Genomic DNA, 19,933 nt, shown 5'->3' with positions numbered 1-19,933 from the left:
TGGATTACACTATTACTTTTAATAGTAAGTCCTAAAATTCTTCCTTTCTTTTTGACCATTGTTTTTACCTTTTAAGGGAGAATGAATGATAACTGTAATTCATTCATTCAGTAATTTCAACAGACATTTATTAAATGCCCATCTCTTTTCTAAGTTCTGTGTTAGGTGTTAAAGATAGAAGAGTAAAAATATATGGTCCCTGCTGTCATGGAGCTTCTATAGAATCTAGAAGAGATAATTTGACCCTTTGATACATACTAATAATAAAAAATAAATTGGTGTGTTTAAGAGAGGTGAGTGCAAAATTCTGTGTGAAGACTGACAAAGAAAAGATTTTTATTTAGGGTATGTGGTAGAGGATAGTGTTGATACTAATCCACTGTTACTGGAATTATGAAATGATCCAATTATTTTGGAGATTAATCTAGAATTATACCCAGAGGATTATTTGATCCAACAATGCCATTACTTGGTCTGTTTTCAAAGATAAGTAGGGAAAAAGGGAAATAACCTTTATGTTCTAAAATGTTTATAGTGTCTTTCTTTATGGTGGCAGAAAACTGGAATTTGCAGTGATATCCATCAATTGGGAAATGACTGCACAAATTGTGCTTTAAAATTGTGATGGAATATTACAGTGCTATAAGAAATGAAGGGATTAGTGATTTTAGAAAAATATGGAAGAGTGAAATGAGCAGAACCAAGAGAACATTGTATACAGTAATAGCAATATAGTTTTAAGAATGACTTTGAATGAATAAGTTATTTTGAATATTATAAATACCCAAATTAACTCTAAAGGATATATGAAGAAAGATTCTATCTGCATCCAAAGAAAGAAGTAATAAATACAAGTATGTATAGAATAATTTTATACAGACACACACACACACACACACACACACACACTTATTTAGGTCTAATGGTAGCCATCTCTAGGGCTGGAGGGTGGACAAAAAAAGAAATTTACATGATAATTTTGTTGTATATTTGAAAGGAATAACATTGTACATAGAAGATTTGCAGTTTTACATACAATCATCTTTTTTTAAAATTATGCTATAAAAATGCTTGTTTCATATATTACAGGTTTTTGTTTTTTTTTAAGGAAGAGATTGCATTTGAATTCTCTAGCTAAAATGCTTATGTTTTCCTCAGATAAAGTTGAGGAGAAAAAAATTCTAGAAATACAAAGAATTAGCAAAGGTACACAAATTGAAGCACAAGAAGATATGCAGATAGTGAATGAGTGATCTAGTTGGGATAAAATGTAGAGGGTATGATACAAAGTTGGAAATGTAGGTAGGTAGATCAAGTAAGTGAATTTTTAGGTAGTTGCTTGTTGCCATTGAAGAGTTTTGAGTAGAGAACTGTTATAATTAGATCTTATGTGTAAAAAGATAAATTGGCAGTATATATAGAGTGACTGGGTAGACAAACCAGAAGACTAAGGAAATAGATGAAAGATAATGAAATTATAGAATAGAGTGATGGTGGGGATGGGGAGGGAGAGCAAAAGGAAAAGAACGAATGCAAGATACATGTATACACACATACACACACACTTATTTTTTTAATGTTTTTTAAAAATGCTTTTTCATTTTTATATGTCTGTGTTATAATTGTTTAGAAAACTTTCCCTTATAACAAAGAAAAAGCTATGTAAAAAAGCAAAACCAACACACCAGCCATGTCTGTTGGTATATCTAATATTTTCAAGAGATACCTAAGCTGAAAAGTTTGAAGTGTATTGATTATCTGTTGAAGAACTACTGGCCCATAGAGGTAGAATATTTGTGTTCCTCATATATCTATATTTCTCTAGGTATAGCTCAGTTGTAGATCACAGAACTTAACAAATTTTCCTTGCTTCTGAAAAGTTAAACGTAATAACTTTAGCAGTCATAGCTGTTCTTAAAAAAAGATTAGTGGGGTAACTAGATGGCACAGTGAATAGAGCCCTGGCCCTGAAATCAGGAGGACCTGTGTTCAAAGCTGGCCCCAGACACTTCACACTTGCTAGCTGTGTGACCCTAGGCAAGTCACTTAACCCCAATTGCCTCACTAAAAAAAAAAAAAAAATTGGCATTTGACTCCGATTCTACATTTCTTACCTGGGGCCACTAAAGGAATTCTGGCAGGGATAAAAAACAGCAACCTTTCTCTGGAGCAGTTGGCTCCATGGAAAGGTTCTTTCATGATGAGTAATGAGACCCAGGATAGGAAAGATTTTGCCTTTCTTTTCTTGACTAATATCAGTAAAGAAAAAAGTCATAGACTCTCAGAGTTGGAAAAGATAGCAGAGGCCATTTAATGACTAAGAAGCCTTTTCATAACATTGCTGAAAGTAGTTATTTACCCTCCATTTTGAAAGCTCATGAAATTGTAGAATTGGAAGAGATTATAGTGCCTGTCTAGTTTAACAAAAAAATGCTCACTACAACATGTCTGATAAGATGTCATCTAGCATCTGCTTTAAAACTCCATTGAGTAGCAACCCTATGATAACTGATTCCACTATTGGATAATTGTAATTATTGTGGCATTTTTCCTTATATCAAGCCTAAATTTGCCTCTTTGTACTCTTCCATTTATTATTGCTCCTGGTTTCTCAATCAGTGGTCAAACAGAAGAACTTTACTCCTTTGTCCACATGATAGCTTTGTGATTACTTCAAGACTTTTTTTATGTTCTCTTTCAGTTTTTTCTTCTTTAAGCTCAACATCTTCAGTTCTCAATTAACTTTTCTGGCATGGACTCAGTGCCCTTTACCATCCTGGTTGTCAGTCTCTGGACACATTAATTTTCATCTCCTCTCCACACTTTCCCCATACTTTTCAGCTTCCTTTTGGATGTTATCTTTTCCTATTAGATTGAAAGCTCTTTGAGGACAGAAACTATCTTTTTTTAAATCTTATTTTTTTTATTTTTGGTATTTGTATCCTGTATTTAAGCATAGTTCCTGGTACATAATAGGTACTTAATAAATTTTTATTTACAGTTACTATTTCTACTATTACACCTATCCAACTTGTCCTGAAACTTTTTTTGAATTCATTTATTGTATCCACTAATTTTATAATTAAAATGGGTAGATGTCCTGGAAAAACTCATGTCATCTGCAAGTGGTAGTTGCATTTCCCGTTTAATTAATATCTTTTCCATGTCCTATTAGAGTTGATAAAATTTCTAGTCCAGTATTAAGTAAAAGTGGTCATATTAAGCATCTTGCTTTTTATTCACAGTTTCAAGGCAGGAAGGCCTATTCAAACCCATTTGTTCTTTCCATAGGAGCTAAGTAAAACAAGGCTAATCCCTCTTCCATTTGACATGTGATTATTTGAAGAAGATGGTTTTTGTGTCTACTCTATGTCTTTTCCTCTTCAGGCTAAAAATTCCTTGTTAATTCGATAATATCCTTATAGGATATGGTTTTTATTGTGGTTAGATTTTCGCTGAAAAACTTACCTCTCCTCTCTTCTCTCTCCCACTTTATTTTTATGCAACAGTCATTTCCTAATATTCTACGTCACAAAGAACTGTCTGGTAATGAAGTGCATAGAGTGAAGGGTCTGGGCTCAAGAAGACCTGGATTCCCAACTATACTTAATAACCTCTGTTTTCCTTAACTTCTTCCGCTTCAAATTGTGGATAATAACCTACTTCTCAGAGTACTTGTGAAGATCAAGTAAGATAAATTTTTATAAAGTTCTTAGCACAGTGCCTGGTACATAGTAGATACTATATAAATGATAGCTATAAAAATTTAAAAAGCAATTGCATGTGACTGTATATATAGTATTCTTTTCTGGAGTCCTTGCCTTATCATCCTTTCTCCCCCTCTGCTAAATAGAGGAAAGTTGTGAAATACAGAAATGATTCTTTCATCATCTCTTTTTTGGAACCAAGATTAGTCATTGCAATTAGGTAAAGTCAATATGAATTTGTTAATTTCTATGTCAGGCATTCTGCTAAATGCTGATCATAAAAACAAAGGCAAATAAAATAAAACAACCTCCAACTCCCAAATCCCAGTTCCTTTTCAAGGAATTCACAATTTAATAGAGGAAACAACATACAAACAACTTTTACAAATAAGATATATACAAAATTACTTGGAGATGATGGCTGAAGGAAGACACTGGCTTTAAGAGGGATCCAGAAAGTGGGATTTAAGTTGGGTCTTGAAGGAAACCAGAGAATTTCAGACATCATAGGACAGCTAGTTAAAGTCATGAGATAGAATATCTTGTGTTAGGAACATCAGGGAGGCCTGTGTCATTGGATATCAGAGTATATTGGGGAATGTAAACTGTAAGTAGATTGAAAAGATAGGAGGAAATCAGTTTATAAAGGTCTTTGAATGCCAAAAAGTTTTATTTTTGATCTTGGAGAGAGCACAGAGAGACTATGTGCTGTAGTCACAACCTTGCACATAGGCAGCCCAAGCCATGGGGTTATCTTTTCTTTGGACCAAAGCAATTGTGGGATTTGGCAGCCCTCTGGGTGTCTGAGCAGCCTTTTTACTGTTCACCTTATGTGAAAGTAGGGCTAGCAAAGGTCCTCTAAAAAAATTGTCTGTTTCACCTAACCCTGGCCTGCTTACTTTGACAGTTGGGGATCCCACCACTATGGTCAAGACACAAGAATATGTAAAAATACTTTAGTGAAGATGATTCCATTTAACTTTTGGTATGTGGTCTGTGCACATGTTTATGGACAATAAGAAATCCATACATTTAAAAGACAAACAGTTGCAAAAGAATTCAGTAGGTATTGCATCCAAATAGCAGCTCTGAGTGAAACAAGACTGGAAATTGAAATCCAGATTACCAAAGTCAGAGTTGGATACACATTTTTCTGCAGTGACCACAGTGATAAGGAGTGCTGTAAAGCTAAATGAAGCTGGCATAGGTTTTGCAATCATATCTAATCTAGTTTACAAACTTGTGTGTCTCCCAAAAGGAGTCAACAACAGCCTCCTGACAATGCAATTGCTGCTTGCAGGAAAGTGCCATGCTACCATCGTAGTAGCTATGCTCCCACTATGATGAACCTTGATGGTGTAAGAGAAAAATTTTATGAAGACCTGGAAACTGTCATCACTAGTGTTCCAAAAGAAGGACAAGCCTGTAATTCTGAGTAACTTTTATGCCAGAATAGATACAGACTGTCAAACATGGCAGGGAGTCTTGGGAGGAATGGAGTCAGAAACAGCAACAGTAGTGGTTACTACTGAAGACTCTTATATTTCATCACCAATACTATATCCCGTTTACCTAAATGCAGCAAAACTTCACAGATGCACCCTTACAGCAAACACTGATTTTTTTATTCACAGATGATTATGCACTCAATGATGCAAATAGTATGGATCAGTTCGCTCCTGTTTGTGCTAATTTTGGCTTAATTAATTCTTAATTAATTTCCAGAATGGACCAATCACAGTTCAACTATTCATTAATGTATCTTCTTCCCATAGTTTCTTTAACAATTGTTGTTTTCCTTTTCTATCAATTTGCCAAGAAAGCACCACCAACCAGCATTGTACCATCCATATATGGAACCATCTGTTATAGTAAATGGAGAAATTTTGAATGCTATGGATAAATTCACTTACCTTGCCAATATTCTTAGGGATATACATATAGATGATGAGATTGACTCAGTCATAGCCAGAGCTAGTTCAGTGTTTGGGAAGTTCCAAGAAAAGTGTAGAAGAGAAGAGATATTAGGCTGCTTACCAAACTAAAGTTCTACAGGGCCCTTATGCTGACCTCCTTGTTGTATGCCTATGAAACCAGGACAGTCTATTAGTGCCATGCCAGAAAATTGAATTGCTTTCATTTTTTTTGAATTGTCTTCAGAAAATTCTGAAGATCACTGTCAAGATAAGGTATTGGACACTGAGTTCCTTTCTCCAGCAGTACTATTTTTGCAGAGAGCACAGCTCTGATGGACTGCCACATTGTTTGAATACCAGGAATATATTTGCCCAAAAGACTATTTTATAGAGAATTTACACAAGGCAAGTACATGTGTGAAGTTTAAAAGAAGTGATACAAGGACATTCTTAAGATCTCTCTGATGAAATTTGGAATTCGTTGTGAGACATGGATGCTGACACAGGATTGTCTAACATGGTGTGCCCACATCAAAGAATTTGCTATGCTCTATGAGCTATTTGTGCCTGACCTACAGTAGGATCTTCCAAGCTCATATTAGTTTAATCAGTCATAAGTTTAGACACACTGTATATATATTGACCCTGACATTGTGGTTTCATTGTGATCTTCTTTGAGCATAAAGGACAACAACAATAACATGTCTTTGCATCAGCCAATTCCTATAAATCTTCCCATGTTGCTCTGAATTCCTCAAGGTCATTGTTTCTTCCAACTCGTTAATATTTCTTTATATCATTTACTACAAATTGTTAAACCAATTCCTAGTCTGTTGATACTTCTGTTGATTTTTGTGTACTTTAAAATTTTGGATGATCATAAATAAGATTTTTTTAAAACATTGTATTGTAGAAAAATGATAGACTTGGAATCCAGAAATCTGAGCTCAGGTCAGTTTGAGCACTTAATACTGTGATCTCAGAGATGATTGGCTTTTCTGAGCTCAATTTCCTCTATAATATGAAGATGATCATTCTTGTATTACCTGTCTTACACAGCTGTTAGAAAAGCTCTTTACAATCCTAAAGTTCTTGCTACAAAAATGAGTCATGAGTAAATTGGGAGAAAAAAAATGTTAGCATATTTTTCTGATAGGGGTTGATAACCAAATATATAGAAAGAATTGATATGTCACTCCCCAACAGATATTTACAGATAAGCAGGCCTCAAAAGTGGAAATGCACATTATCAACAACTATATAAAAGGAATGCTTCAAATCATTAATAAGACAAATGTACATTAAAATAACTGAGGTTCTATGTAACACTCAACAGATAGGCAAATTGATAGAAAAGGAAAACGACAATTGTTGAAGAAACTATGGGAAGAAGATCCATTAATGAATCATTGAACTGTGATTGGTCCATTCTGGAATATAGTTTGAAATTAAATGCAATATAGCAATATCACTACTAGACACATAGTAAAGAAGAACTATGACTTACAATTGTTATTATTATTGCAGTAGATCTTCTAAAAGATAGCTCTTTTGATTTTACATGTTGGAATATTAATTTGAAATAAATCTCATTTGGAGAATTAGCAAAAACTCTTCCTTTGTTTCATTCAGTGGTCTTTGTAAGATTCTTCCATTTTCATTCAGGTCCTAGTTAGTTAATATAGTGTTTCCTAGCGTTTTATCAATCTCTGATATACTTGTCCCCTCCTTGGAATATACTAGCAGATGATAGAGGAGTCTTTATTTCTTTTAAAACCTATTTGACAAACCTCCTGTCAGTCCATGCCTTATTGGTCTTTTTTTTAAATGTCAATAGTGTTTTGTTTTTCCAATTATATACAAATATAATTTTCAACATTAATTTTTTTAAGATTTTGAGTTCTAAACTTTTTTTCTCTCTTCCTCCCTTACCTTCCTTCTCCCCAAGACAGCAAGCAATCTGATATAGATTATACATGTATAATTTAAACATATTTCCATATTAGTCATGTTGTGAAAGAAAAATCAGAGCAAAAGCAAATCATGAGGGGGGGAAAAAAAGCAAATAACAAAAAAGAGGTGAAAATAGTATGCCATCATCTGCATTCAGTCTCCATAGTTCTCTCTCCCTGGATGTAGATATATCCTTTATTCCTAACCAGACTATATATCTGGAGATTTAGAAATATCATTTATCTTTCTTCCCATGTAACAGAAAAAAAATGGAAATGATAATAACTAAAATTTATGTAGCACTTTAAGACTTACAAAGTATTTTTGCATATTTTATTATCTCATTTGAACTGTGTAACAATCCTGTGAGATGGGCACTATAGGCATTATAATTTTATTTTAAAGATGAGCAAACTGACTAGATTAAGTGAGTTATCCATGGTCACAGTTAGTGAGTGTCTAAGGCAAGATTTGAACCTGAGTGCTTTCTGGTACACCATGGTGTAAAATTCTACCCTCTTTTTCCTTCTTTCTCCATTGCTATATTTCTTGTTTTATCCTCTAAAAACCCTCAGAACAGAACCAGTTTTCATGTTTTCGTTATTTTCCTTGAATATTTTGAAGACACTAAAATTCTAAAGGGGAGACATTTTTTTTTCTCATTATTAAAAAATTAAAACTACATCATCACTAAATCTTTTTTAATCATTTAAATAAATTTACCTTTCTCAATATCTTTGTACTCTTGCATTTGCATTTTAGAGTTCCAGTCATTTGATTAAGGATGCCTGGAAAGTGGGGCAGCTAGGTGGTGCAGTGGATAGAGCACCAGTCCTAAAGTCGGGAGAACCTAAGTTCAAATGTGGCCTCAGTCCCTTAACACTTCCTGACTGTGTGATTCTAGGCAAGTCACTTAACCCCACTTGTCTCAGGAAAGGAAAAAAAAATGCCTGGAAAGTATTTTATTCCATTAAAGGTCCTTCCCCCCACCCCCCTCGTAGGATGTTATTTTTGCTTATAAACCTATATCTTTTGCTTTTTGGAATATTATATTCCAAAATCATCTTTCATTTATAATAGAAGCTCTGTCTTGGGTCCTCTATTTATGACTTCCTGCCCTATATACAATTTCATTTGATCTTATCAGCTTAGGTTATCTCTATGACACTCAATCTACTTGTCTAGGTCAAACCTCTTTCCTGACTGCCATTCTTGCATCTCCAGCTGCTAAATAAACATTTCAAACTGAATCTCTCATAGGCATCTTAAACTCAGCATTTCAAAATTAAACTCCCCTCCCAAGCCCTCACCTCTTTCTAACTTACCTGTTGCTTTTGAGGTACTACCATTCAGTCACTCAGGTTGGCAACTTAATTTTGTTTTGGTTTTTTGTTCTTTGATACATTTATTGTCATTTATTTAAAGAATAAGTTGACAATGTTTTGTTTTGTTTTGTTTTGTTTGCCATCTAAGTATTGGTAATTTGGTTTTTTTTTCTTTTTTTTTTTTCCTTAAAGCTTTTTATTCACAAAACATATGCGTGGGTAATTTTTCAACATTGATCCTTGCAAAACCTGTTCCAAATTTTCCCCTCCTTCCCTCCACCCTCTTCCCTAGATGGCAGGTAGTCCAATACATGATAGATATGTTAAATCCAATATATATACACACACATTTATACAGTTATCTTGCTGCACAAGAAAAATTGGATTTAGAAAGAAGGTAAAAATAACCTGAGAAGGAAAACAAAATGAAAGTAAACAACAGAGAGAGTGAGAATGCTATGTTGAAGTCCACGGTCCTCTCTCTGGGTGTAGATGGCTCTCTTTATCACTGAACTAGTGGAACTGATCTGAATCATTTCATTATTGAAGAGAGCCACGTCCATCAGAATTGATCATCGTATAGTCTTGTTTTTATCTTCAACTCCTCACTTTCTTTCACCTTCCCTAGGCATTCTACCTTTGGAACAGTTCTCATACATGTCCCCTTCTCCTTTAATGCTGTCATCAATTTGGGGCAGGCCGTCATCGTCTCAAACCTGAACTATGGAAATAGCCTACTAGTTGTAATTCCTGCCTCATGATTTTCCCTTCCACTACATTCTCTAGTCAGAAGTCAAATTGATCTTCCTGAAATAGTAATCTGACGATATCCCCTTTCAAATTCAATAAACTAGTGGTTTCCTAATGTCTCCAGGTCAAATCTAAAATTCTCTCTTATTTTTAAAGCCTTTCATAACTGACTTTCTACCTTTTCAGTCTTCTTATAACTTATTCCCTTCTACATACTCTGTGATCCAGTGACACTAGCCTTCTTGTTTATTCCTTATAGTAGACACTTTATCTATCAACTACATGCATTTTCTTTTTTTCCCAATGAAATTTTATTTATTTAAAATGTAAGTGCAAAATAGGAAAAGAAAAAAAAAACATTGTCATGTGCACAAGAGAACATGAGAAGATTCAAAATATAAAGCAATACATTTCCATTTCAAGAAAGCATATATTAAACATTACACATTGTGCTCCGAGTTGTCTATCTTTTCTTGGCTTCCTTGTAAGTTTTATTTTCTGCTGAGAATATTTTTACTTTATTCTTTTCTCCTTTCCTGTCTTCCTGTCACCAAGAAGGATAGAATTAAAGCTTTATATACACATACACATATATACACATATATGTATATATACATATGTCCATATACACATTACAGATATATAGATATCTATACTCATACACAAATACACACACATATGCATTCATATAAGATTGTACTATACTTGTTTATCCTGTTTCTCTGAAGGTGGGTAACATCTTCCTTTACAAATCCAAATCATTCCATATTTTTCTAAATCTACCAACTTATTTCCTATACTCCAGCAATATTCCAATCTTATATTGTCTAATTATTTTAAATACTCTAAAACAAGATGGATTCATATGGCTGACATATAGTGTAGTTCCCAATTTTTCTCTTTTAATTAAATTTTTTTTTTTTTTGCTTTAGCTTGATCTGAGATAATGATTACTACCCCTGCTTTTTTTTGCCTAATAAATTCTACTCTTGGTCTTTATTTTGTTTGTGTATCTCTTATTTCCTATCTCTCCTTACTCTTCTGCTTTACTTCTACATTCCCTTGCCTTCCTATTTCTTAACTTACCCATTCCTCCCAGAATCCCTTCTTTATCTTCTCCCTATACCTTATCCCCTTGCCCTAACCCTAAAATTCTTTCTGAAAAGGCTTATTCTACACACATTCTCTCTCTCTCTCTCTCTCTCTCTCTCTCTCTCTCTCTCTCTCTCTCTCTGTATATGTATAAACACATACATACGTTGTTCTCTCTTTAACCCACTCCCAATGAGAATAAGATTTCAGCACTGTTTGCCCTCCCTTCCACTAGATTCTTTTGTATTTATTTTTTTCTTTTTTTGCCTCATTTGAAGGAGGTGATTATTCCTTTATATCCCTCCTTATACAGTTATTTTAAAAGAATCATCCAATCGTACTCAGTTCAGCCCAAACCTTTATTTCAAACTACCCAAATAAAAATGACAGTCATAAAAGAACTAATAATATTTTTATATATGAGGTAAATTATTTTACATTATTGAGTCTGTTATAATTAATTGGTCCTTAGTGTTTTACTTTAGATTTCTCCTAGATGTTATATGTCAAATTTTCCTTTAAGGTCTCTTTTCATTATAAATATCTTTTAGTTTGTTAAATGTCCTTTTTTGTTTGTTTTGTTCAGGATTAAACTTTGCTGTATAATTACTCTTGGTCATAGTCCCCAGGTTTTTTGCTTTATGAAATACAGTATTCCAAGGTCTATAGTCCTTTCACATAGTAACTGGCAGGTCTTGTATATAATCTTATTGTAGTTCCACAATATTTACATTATATTTTTCTTATTGCTCCCAATATTTTCTCTTTAACCTGGCTGCTTTTTAACTTGCCTATGATATTCTTGTAAGTTTTCCTCCTGAGATTTGTAATGATTGGTGGATCTTTTCTATTTCTGCTTTGCCTTCTTGTTTTAGAACTTCAGGGCAATTTTCCTTAGTAATTTTTTTTTTAATATTGCATCAAGATTCTCTTTTTTTTAATCATAATTTTCAGGCAGTTCAACTATTCTTATATTATTTCTCCTTGATCTCTTCTCTAGATCAGTTGTTTTTCTAATGAGATTTTTCACATTCTTTTCTATTTTTTCATTCTTTTAATTTTGTTTTATTCATTTTTTTGTATTGTAGAATGTCATTATAGATTTTGCACAATTCTAGTTTTCAGGGAATTATTTTCTTAAGTTTTTGATTTTCTATTTCAAGTTGGTTGACTTTTATAGTTTTCTGCTCTTATTTTTTTTCTGATTTTTCCTTCATCTCTCATATTTGATTTTTAAAGTCATTTTTTAGTTCTTCTAAAAAATCTTTTTGTGCTTGGGACCATTTGATTTTTCTCATTGAAAAAGGAGTGGCTTTATCTAGCTCCATTATCTTCCTCTAAATATGAACCCCGAAATTCTCTATCCCCATAGTAAATCATCTGAGGTTGGGTTCTTTCTCCTTTGCTTACTCATTTTCATTTATTTATTTGTTTTTGTTTTGTTTTGTTTTTCTTTATTTTTAGCAGCTTAGTGTGATCAAGTTCTAGTCCTGAGGTATGGGAGATTATGTCCCAAGCCTTGGGTCCTTATTATTATTTTCTGAGGTCTTTCCAGGACTCAACCCTTAGGCTTTCTTCTCCATGCCTAAGACCTCAAATCATGCAAATGATTTTACTCCCTATCCTTCCAGTGTTCAAAACTACAGTTGCCCTCTCTTCCCTGAACTAAAAGCAGGGCAGGGACTCCGCTCCTATCTGCAGCAGTGTTCTTGTCCCCCTGCTACTGCACTCACCAGATCTGTGCTAGCTGCTTCTTCCCTTAGTGGCATCTCAGCTAGAAATGCTTCTATTTAGCACAGCTCTGCTTTGCTCCCTCCACAGTGGATGATCCTTCATTTTTTTCCTACTCGGTGGTCAGATACCCACACTATCAGTGAAATGAAGCTTTCTATGACTGAAGCCTTCTCCCAGCTTCAACTGTTCCCAGGGTTTGTTGTTTGTTAATTCCTTAGGCTTGGCCTTCACTAGAGTTGAACCTCTGCCCCTGAAGGTTAGGTCTTTCCTGGAGTCTTCTTAGATGCCTTAAAAGAACAAATGCTTTACCTTTACTTTTATTTTTACTGAGTGAATGTTCTGACTTTTTGTAGAGAAATCTGGAGAGTTACAAGTTTTCTGACCTACTCCACTATCTTCCCAGAATCCTTTCCTCAGGCTACGTGCATTTTTACTAGATTGTTTTCCTCCTCATCTGTGCCCTCTAGATCTCCTGGCTCTTTTCAGCTATCAGGTAAAAGTCCCATGTTCTAAGAGAAGCCTGTCTTGGTCCTCCTTAATGTTATTCCTTTTCTTTTGAGATTCTTCTCTCAGTCCCTACCTAATACTTATTCGTACATAGTGGCTTGAATGTCGTTTTGCCTTATTAGGCTGTGACTTACTTAAGAGCAAGGATTGTTTTTTGCCTTTTTAAAAATAATATATAGCCAGTGCTTAGCATGCCATGCATAATAAGGGCTTTTAAAAATGCAGTTCGACTGACTGACTTAATGATGAGCAGTTGCCTGATCTTGTGTGATCTTATCTGTGTATCTTTGGTGCTTGAGCTGCTTGCTTTCTGGATGTTTGCAGTATTCTTTAGATTTTGATCATGACATTTTGATTCTTCTTTTTGGGCTTCTTTTAAGGAAGTTATTAGTGATTTGTTATGTCTTTACTTTGTCCTTTATTTATGACTTATTGAAATCTATTCCATTTCCAACTTTTTGTTTTTGTTATGGTTTTTAGGGACTCCAATAATTCTTAAATGATCTCTCTTTGACCTGCTTTCCAGGTTATTTGATGTTATCGTTGTTTGTTTTTTACTGTCTTACATTTTCTTCCATATTTAACATTTTTTTCTAATTTTTTCCCATGAGTTTCAGTTATAATGCCCATGCATATGGCTTACAAATCTATATATCTAGCTTGACTGATCTCCTGAGCTTCCAGTTCCTGTATTATCTACTGCCTATTTGATATTTCAAACTTCTTCATCTTCATATTGGCTCTCTAAGGTGGTCAGTGCCAAATATCATTTAGCCCCATTTTACAGAAGAATAAAGTAAAAGTAATGCTTATAGAACATCTCTGACTTGCCCAGTGCTTGCCACTAAGTGGCAGAGCCAGAATTTGATCTTGATTCTTACGTCAAGTACAGAATTCTTGTCATTTTATCATTCTGACTGTATCATCACAGCACTTCTTACACCTGCTGCCTGCCTGATTTTGGCTTAGTGTGTTGAGGAATTAGAATTGAAGATTACTCTTAACAAAATATCTCAGGGTTTGTCATTATCTTTTCTTAATTTACTTGTTACTCAGAAGGCACCTGCTGGTGGCTGCTGGGGATCTAATTCTGACCAGCAGAATAGATCCTTTCATGTGAGAGGATGATAATGAGGCAGAGGCAGAGAGGCAGTTGCATTCTCTGACCTCTCTCCTCTTCTCCCTTGCCTCCAATTTATTTCATTCCCAATTCACAAGCAATATCTGCATCAGTAAAGGCTGACTTGCAATTCCTTATGATTCACAGCTGTGGGAGCTTGCAGAGAATCCACCTGCCCCTTTACATTTAGGCATGGTCCTTAACATTTACTGATTCTCTATTGTTTGCCTATTTCCAGGTTAAAAAGCAGAAACTACTTCTTGAATTGGACCAATATGCCTCGGATGTGGCTGAACTCATACGGACCCCTATGGAAATGCGTTATATCCCCCTCAAAGTAGCATTGTTGTAAGTATTTCCCAGTAGAACAGGGCTTTAAGCCAGCAAACAAGAAGGAAAAAATATGATTAGAATTCACCATGTTTATTAGATATTGGGAAATGCAAATGTCTTAGTCATTAGATATATTCTATAGTCCTATTTCTTCACTGGCAAGGCATAGAGACAGAGCGATTTATTCTCTTTCTTGGTAGAATGATGTTCAAACATAGATGTTTTGTAAATTTTTCTTTTAGTTTTGATGATTTAACTCCCTTCTTCTGTGACCATTATTTCTATAGAAAATTTTCCGCTAGAATAATATCTAGTTTTTATATAACTACTTATTTCATACCTCTTAATATATGCATACTTAGAACTTAAAACAGGCTGGGATGTTTCTCTTCTGTTATGTAGATTGAAAAACTGATAATAGTGATATTATAGCCTCTGATTCACCCTTTGACTTAGTAAATGTGTAGTTCTTTTTGAAATTATGATGCTACTCCAAAGTAGTATTATATAACTTCTTCACTAGGCAAATACTTGATCCCACATAATACTTCTTGCCAGTGGTTTTGATTCTTTTATGGGGTAACTTTTATTCCTGAGAGTTGCAAATGTGAATTGATAGAAAATTTGTGTATGTAAAGAGAGTTCATTCCTGGAATAGGCCCAGATCTCTTCAGATTGAATTGCTTAAAAGGTATGTGGTTTGGCCACAGGTTAAACCCATTTCTTTTATAATTTGCTTTCTTAAATGCATTTATATGTCATTGTATTTATAAATTCTTCACTTTCAGATTCCCCTCATATTTTAAGGCTGTCCTGGGTATCTTTTCCCCCCTCCATCAATTTCTTTCAGTAGAAGTTAAAATATTGTTTAAAGTTGTACAGTTTGAACTTGTGTACCACATATACAAAATGTATCCTTATTGTCCATCTCAGTGAGCCCTGCTGTTTGCTGAGAGGGGTGAATCTGAGGTATTTGTAACAATTCAAAAGAAATAATCAGTGTGGAGACTTGATAACATAGCATATTTCCCCTTGATTTTTCTGTAAAGGCTTTTCCTGGACTATGAATGAATCTGAGGAATCTAGTGAAGTAATATTTTCTTTGCCTAGAATGTAACATTTTAGAGATAGTTGCAGTCTTATTGAATACATTTTGAGAGGATGTGGCAAAAAGTCAAGACTGTAGATAATGCTTGTAGTGAGCAATAATTATCATGCTGAGTGTGTTTATGTGTTCTTTCCTAGCTATCTTTTAAATCCATACACAGTATTATCTTGTGTTGCTAAGTCCACTTGTGCCATAAACAACACCATCATTGCTTTCTTCATTTTGACTACAGTTAAAGGTAAGGTACTAAGTGTATAAATTTTAAATGCTGTTTAAATGCTAATTATTATTATGGTTGTTATAATTATACATGAAGTTTCCTAACGTTGTGAACATGAAAATTGATTCATTTTTATAAATATACTGCATAATATGAAGACTTTAACAACGAAGTTAGGTAAAAACAACTAGCCCCAAATGCACACAGATAATTTTTGGAGAGTTCCAGGTAAATAACTTATTTTGTTTAGTCTCTTACATTGATGATGGCAAAGTTGATGGACAAATATCTTTCCTTTTCTTTGTTCCAACTAATTCTCTACTGTTAGTTTTAATACTTAAAATTATCTGAGGCAAACAACCAGCTTCTATATATTATTGTAAAGGCTCACCTTTTGAAATGAATTGTTTCCTTTGATTGATGTTTGACACAAACAGGTCTATCTTATCAGGGATATGTGTTGCCATATGTATAGCTGACTGAATTTTTTATTTGTCCGTGAATTGTGTCAGGTAGGCATTTGACATTCTTTGTAATAATCCGTTTATTCTACATTCTAACCTGAAGTGAATAAGTACTGGCGTTTGGAAATGTTATCTCAAAAATGGCTGTTCCCAAAGCTGGATTTACATATTTAAGAATCATCTTGTGATTTCCATTTTCAGTGGGCTCATGGGAAAAACCCAAGGCATTCTGCTATGTACAGTATTTACTTGACCCTTTAAAGTCAATGGGAATCTTTTCCTTGAAGGACTTGTTCTAAGTAGAATGACTACACTGACAAAGCAGCTAAGTATGGAAAAACCATGAGGGTTTTTGCTCTTGGACCAGGTTGCTTACAGTACAAACTGGATCTTTGCTATTAAACGTTTAATACTTGCTGTTGCTTTCTCATTCATCCTATCTTTTGCATAGTAATCAGCTATCTAATTTAGTTTTATGTAGCTCCTAGAATTTTGTTAAGTAACTACATATAATATTAAAATATATAAAGATAAGTAAATACAAAGAATTCAGTATTCTTAAATTGTTCATATCTTAATTTTTGGACAACCTTCATTAGTGTTTGTAGAATTTTACTCCCTTATATTCAGTCTGTCCTTAGCATCTTATGTTCATTGTATAATAGCATTATATGTATAACTATAGCCTTTATCTCACTGTAGTATGCCAGTATGTATAGTTTTCTTAACCCTTCTGCTACTATGGTGCATTTTTTAGGAGAGATGTGATATGTGTGGGAAAAGATAATGAGTTCAGTTTGAGGCATGTTGATTTTAAGATATCTACAGGATATCCCATCTGGAATGTCTAAAAGGCAGTTGGAGATGCAGTTCTACAGGTCTGCAGAAAGTTTACAGGTGGATAAGTAGATTAGAGAAATATCAGTAGAGAGATAATAGTTGAATATGTGGGAACAGATGACATCATCAAGTGAAATACTATAAAAGAAGAACAGAAGACTGCCTAGGATAGAGCCTTATGGGATACTCACTGTTAGTGGGAATGAAATGAATAAAGATCTTGCAGAGAAATAGGTAGAGGGAGAACCATAAAAAACATATCCCAAAAACCTAGGGAGAAAGAGGAGAGTGTTGAACAGTGTCAAAGACTGCAGAGAACATAAGGATAAAAAATGAGAAAAAGCCATTCAATTTGACAACTAAATGATCATTGGCAACTTTGAAGAGGGAAATTTCAGTTACATTATGAGGTAGGAAGCCAAAATGTAGGAAGGTTAAAAAAAAGTAGAGAGGAAGTAGAGGCATCTATTACAGCCACCCTTCTGAAGGAATTTAGCTACAAAAAGTGAAAAAGATATGGGAAGTTAGTGGGAATGGATCAAGTGAGGGCTATTTGAGATTATGGGAGACATGAACATGTTTGTAGACAGTAGAGAAACAACTAGTTGACAGAGAGATTGAAAATAATTAAGAAAGTGGGGATGATAGAGTAGGCAATAATTAAAGAAGATGGGGTATGGTGGAATCACTTGTACATATAGGTGATTAGCTTTGACAAAGAGAAGGGATGCCTCTTTATGTGATACAGGGTTGGAGGTATCTTCATGATATGAGATGAGAAGAGAAGAGGGAGCTTGACATGGATGCTTCAGCTTTTTTCAGTAAAATATGGGACATGAGATGATATGTATGAACTTAGATTATGGGAAGTTTGAGGAGGGATTAAAAAGGTTTGAAAGACCTACTGTGGTCAATGTGATAATGAGCCAATTAGAGAAGTGTGAAAGAAATGCTTAACAGCAGTGAAAGTCCAATTGACATTTATGTATTTGTAGTGGTATCAGTCAGGACAGTTGCATTATTTCCTTTACCTTTGTTTGGTAGCACGTATATAGGAGGGAAGCCAAGGGATGGTCATAGTGATCCAAGACTGAAGCTTGGCAGGGCTCAGTCAACAATGTAATAAAGGGGCAAGGGACTCAAGAGTAGAGACACTGTAGAGTTGAATTTATTGACCAAGGGATTAAGTTGGGTAAAAGAGGTGAGTGTATCTAGTGCAGGAGTAATGGCTTGGGAGAGAATTGAAAGATTAAGGAATTAGAGGTCATGGTAGAGGTGAAGAGCAAAGCTTGGTATTGGAAGGCATATGGAAAGCCAATAGATAGTAATCAGATAAGGGAACTTCATAGTTTATGAACATGGAGGTAGTACATTATGGTAATACATGTATCATAGGTATGGTCATCTTTGGTTGAGGATGAAATAGTAGATTATGGAATGAATAAGTTGGGGAACTAGGAAATCAGGGTTTTTGATGAGGAATCAATATGTTAAAGTTTCCTATTATGAGGACAATAGGTGGGGAAGAGAGAAAAACATGAACCAGGTACTGAAATCATTGAGAAGGAAGAATGGCCAAAAAGTCTGGAGATAACATCTATCAGCATTTTGATTGATCAGCTAATATTGCTTGAAAGAACTTCAAAAAAGGGGAAGTTACTGAATGGGTGTGATAGAAGAGTCTGAAAGTAGTAGAGCAAGGATTATGATGATTCCCCCACCATGACTAATGATTCAGGGGGTTTAAGTAGAAGTGCAACCAGAAAGGGAGGCTAAGGAAAATAAGTCATTAGGAGAGAGCCAGATCTCAGTGAGAGCTAGACAATGGAAGGAATGGGAAAAGAAAATATTTAAGATTAAAGTAAGCTTGTTGCTCATGGAGCAGGTATTCCAGAAGATACAGTGAAGGGATAGCTTTTGGTTGGGACTTTAGGGTTTTTAGCAAGTGGGAAAGGGGATTTTATCTCAGTTACTTTCCTGGATATACTTCTGCAAGTGGAATTACTGGATCTAAACAAATCTACATGCAGTTTTGTTATTTTTGTTCTATGTTTCCATATTATTCTCTGGAAAAGACCTGTGGTTAACTCTACTCCAATTCTATCTCTCTCGGTGTATCTCTTTGTCTGTCTGTCTCTTCCCTTCTTTTGCTCCCTCCTTCTCTCTCTTTCCTTCCCCCCTCTTTCCTCCCTTCCTCTCCTCACAGCCCTGCCAGTATGAGCTGTACTGTTTTTATTTATTTATTTTCTGGTGTAATAATATCTTACAAATGTTTTGGTTTTCATTTCTTCTATTACTATTAAAAATTTGCATTTTTTTCCATGTTGTTATCCTTTTCTTCCTTTGTGAACATGGAATAGATCATATAGTTCACTCCATGAAAGGTGAATCCCCTGTAAAGACTTTCTAGAAACTGGTCTCTCGACCTTTTCTTGACTGCCTACAAAACAGGCAATTCAACCTATTCTTTTGTTGGAAGTTTTATGTTGAGCTGAAATATACCTCCTGTTAATTCTGCCCATCATATATTTTTTTTAATTATAGCTTTTTATTTAAAAGACATAAGCATGGGTAATTTTTCAGCATTGACCCTTGCAAAACCTTCTGTTCCAACTTTTCCCCTCCTTTCCCCCACCCTCTCTCCTGGATGGCAGGTAGACCAATACATGTTAAATATGTTAAAGTATATGTTCAGTGCAATATATGTATACATATTTATACAGTTATCTTGCTGCACAAGAAAAATCAGATTTAGAAATAAGGTAAAAATTACCTAAGAAGGAAAACAAAAATACAAGCGGACAAACAGAAGGAGTAGAAATGCTATGTTGTGATCCACACTCATTTCCCATAGTTCTTTCACT

At 34.5% G+C, this 19,933-nt stretch overlaps 1 protein-coding gene across 2 annotated transcripts in view; it reads left to right on the top strand.

Annotated features, from left to right (window-relative positions):
• PIGU (phosphatidylinositol glycan anchor biosynthesis class U) overlaps positions 1–19,933 on the top strand; it is a 104,946-nt gene that overhangs the window by 35,210 nt on the left and 49,803 nt on the right. For both annotated transcript variants that reach the window (XM_003756925.4, XM_031953882.1), the window contains 2 exons: positions 14,343–14,452; positions 15,683–15,783. In XM_003756925.4, coding sequence (XP_003756973.1) covers positions 14,343–14,452; positions 15,683–15,783 — 211 coding nt within the window. The remainder of the gene's footprint in view (positions 1–14,342; positions 14,453–15,682; positions 15,784–19,933) is intronic.

This window comes from Sarcophilus harrisii, chromosome 2, assembly GCF_902635505.1.
Source record: "Sarcophilus harrisii chromosome 2, mSarHar1.11, whole genome shotgun sequence".
Classification (NCBI taxonomy): Eukaryota; Metazoa; Chordata; class Mammalia; order Dasyuromorphia; family Dasyuridae; genus Sarcophilus; species Sarcophilus harrisii.
This window is presented reverse-complemented; position numbering and strand designations above follow the sequence as displayed.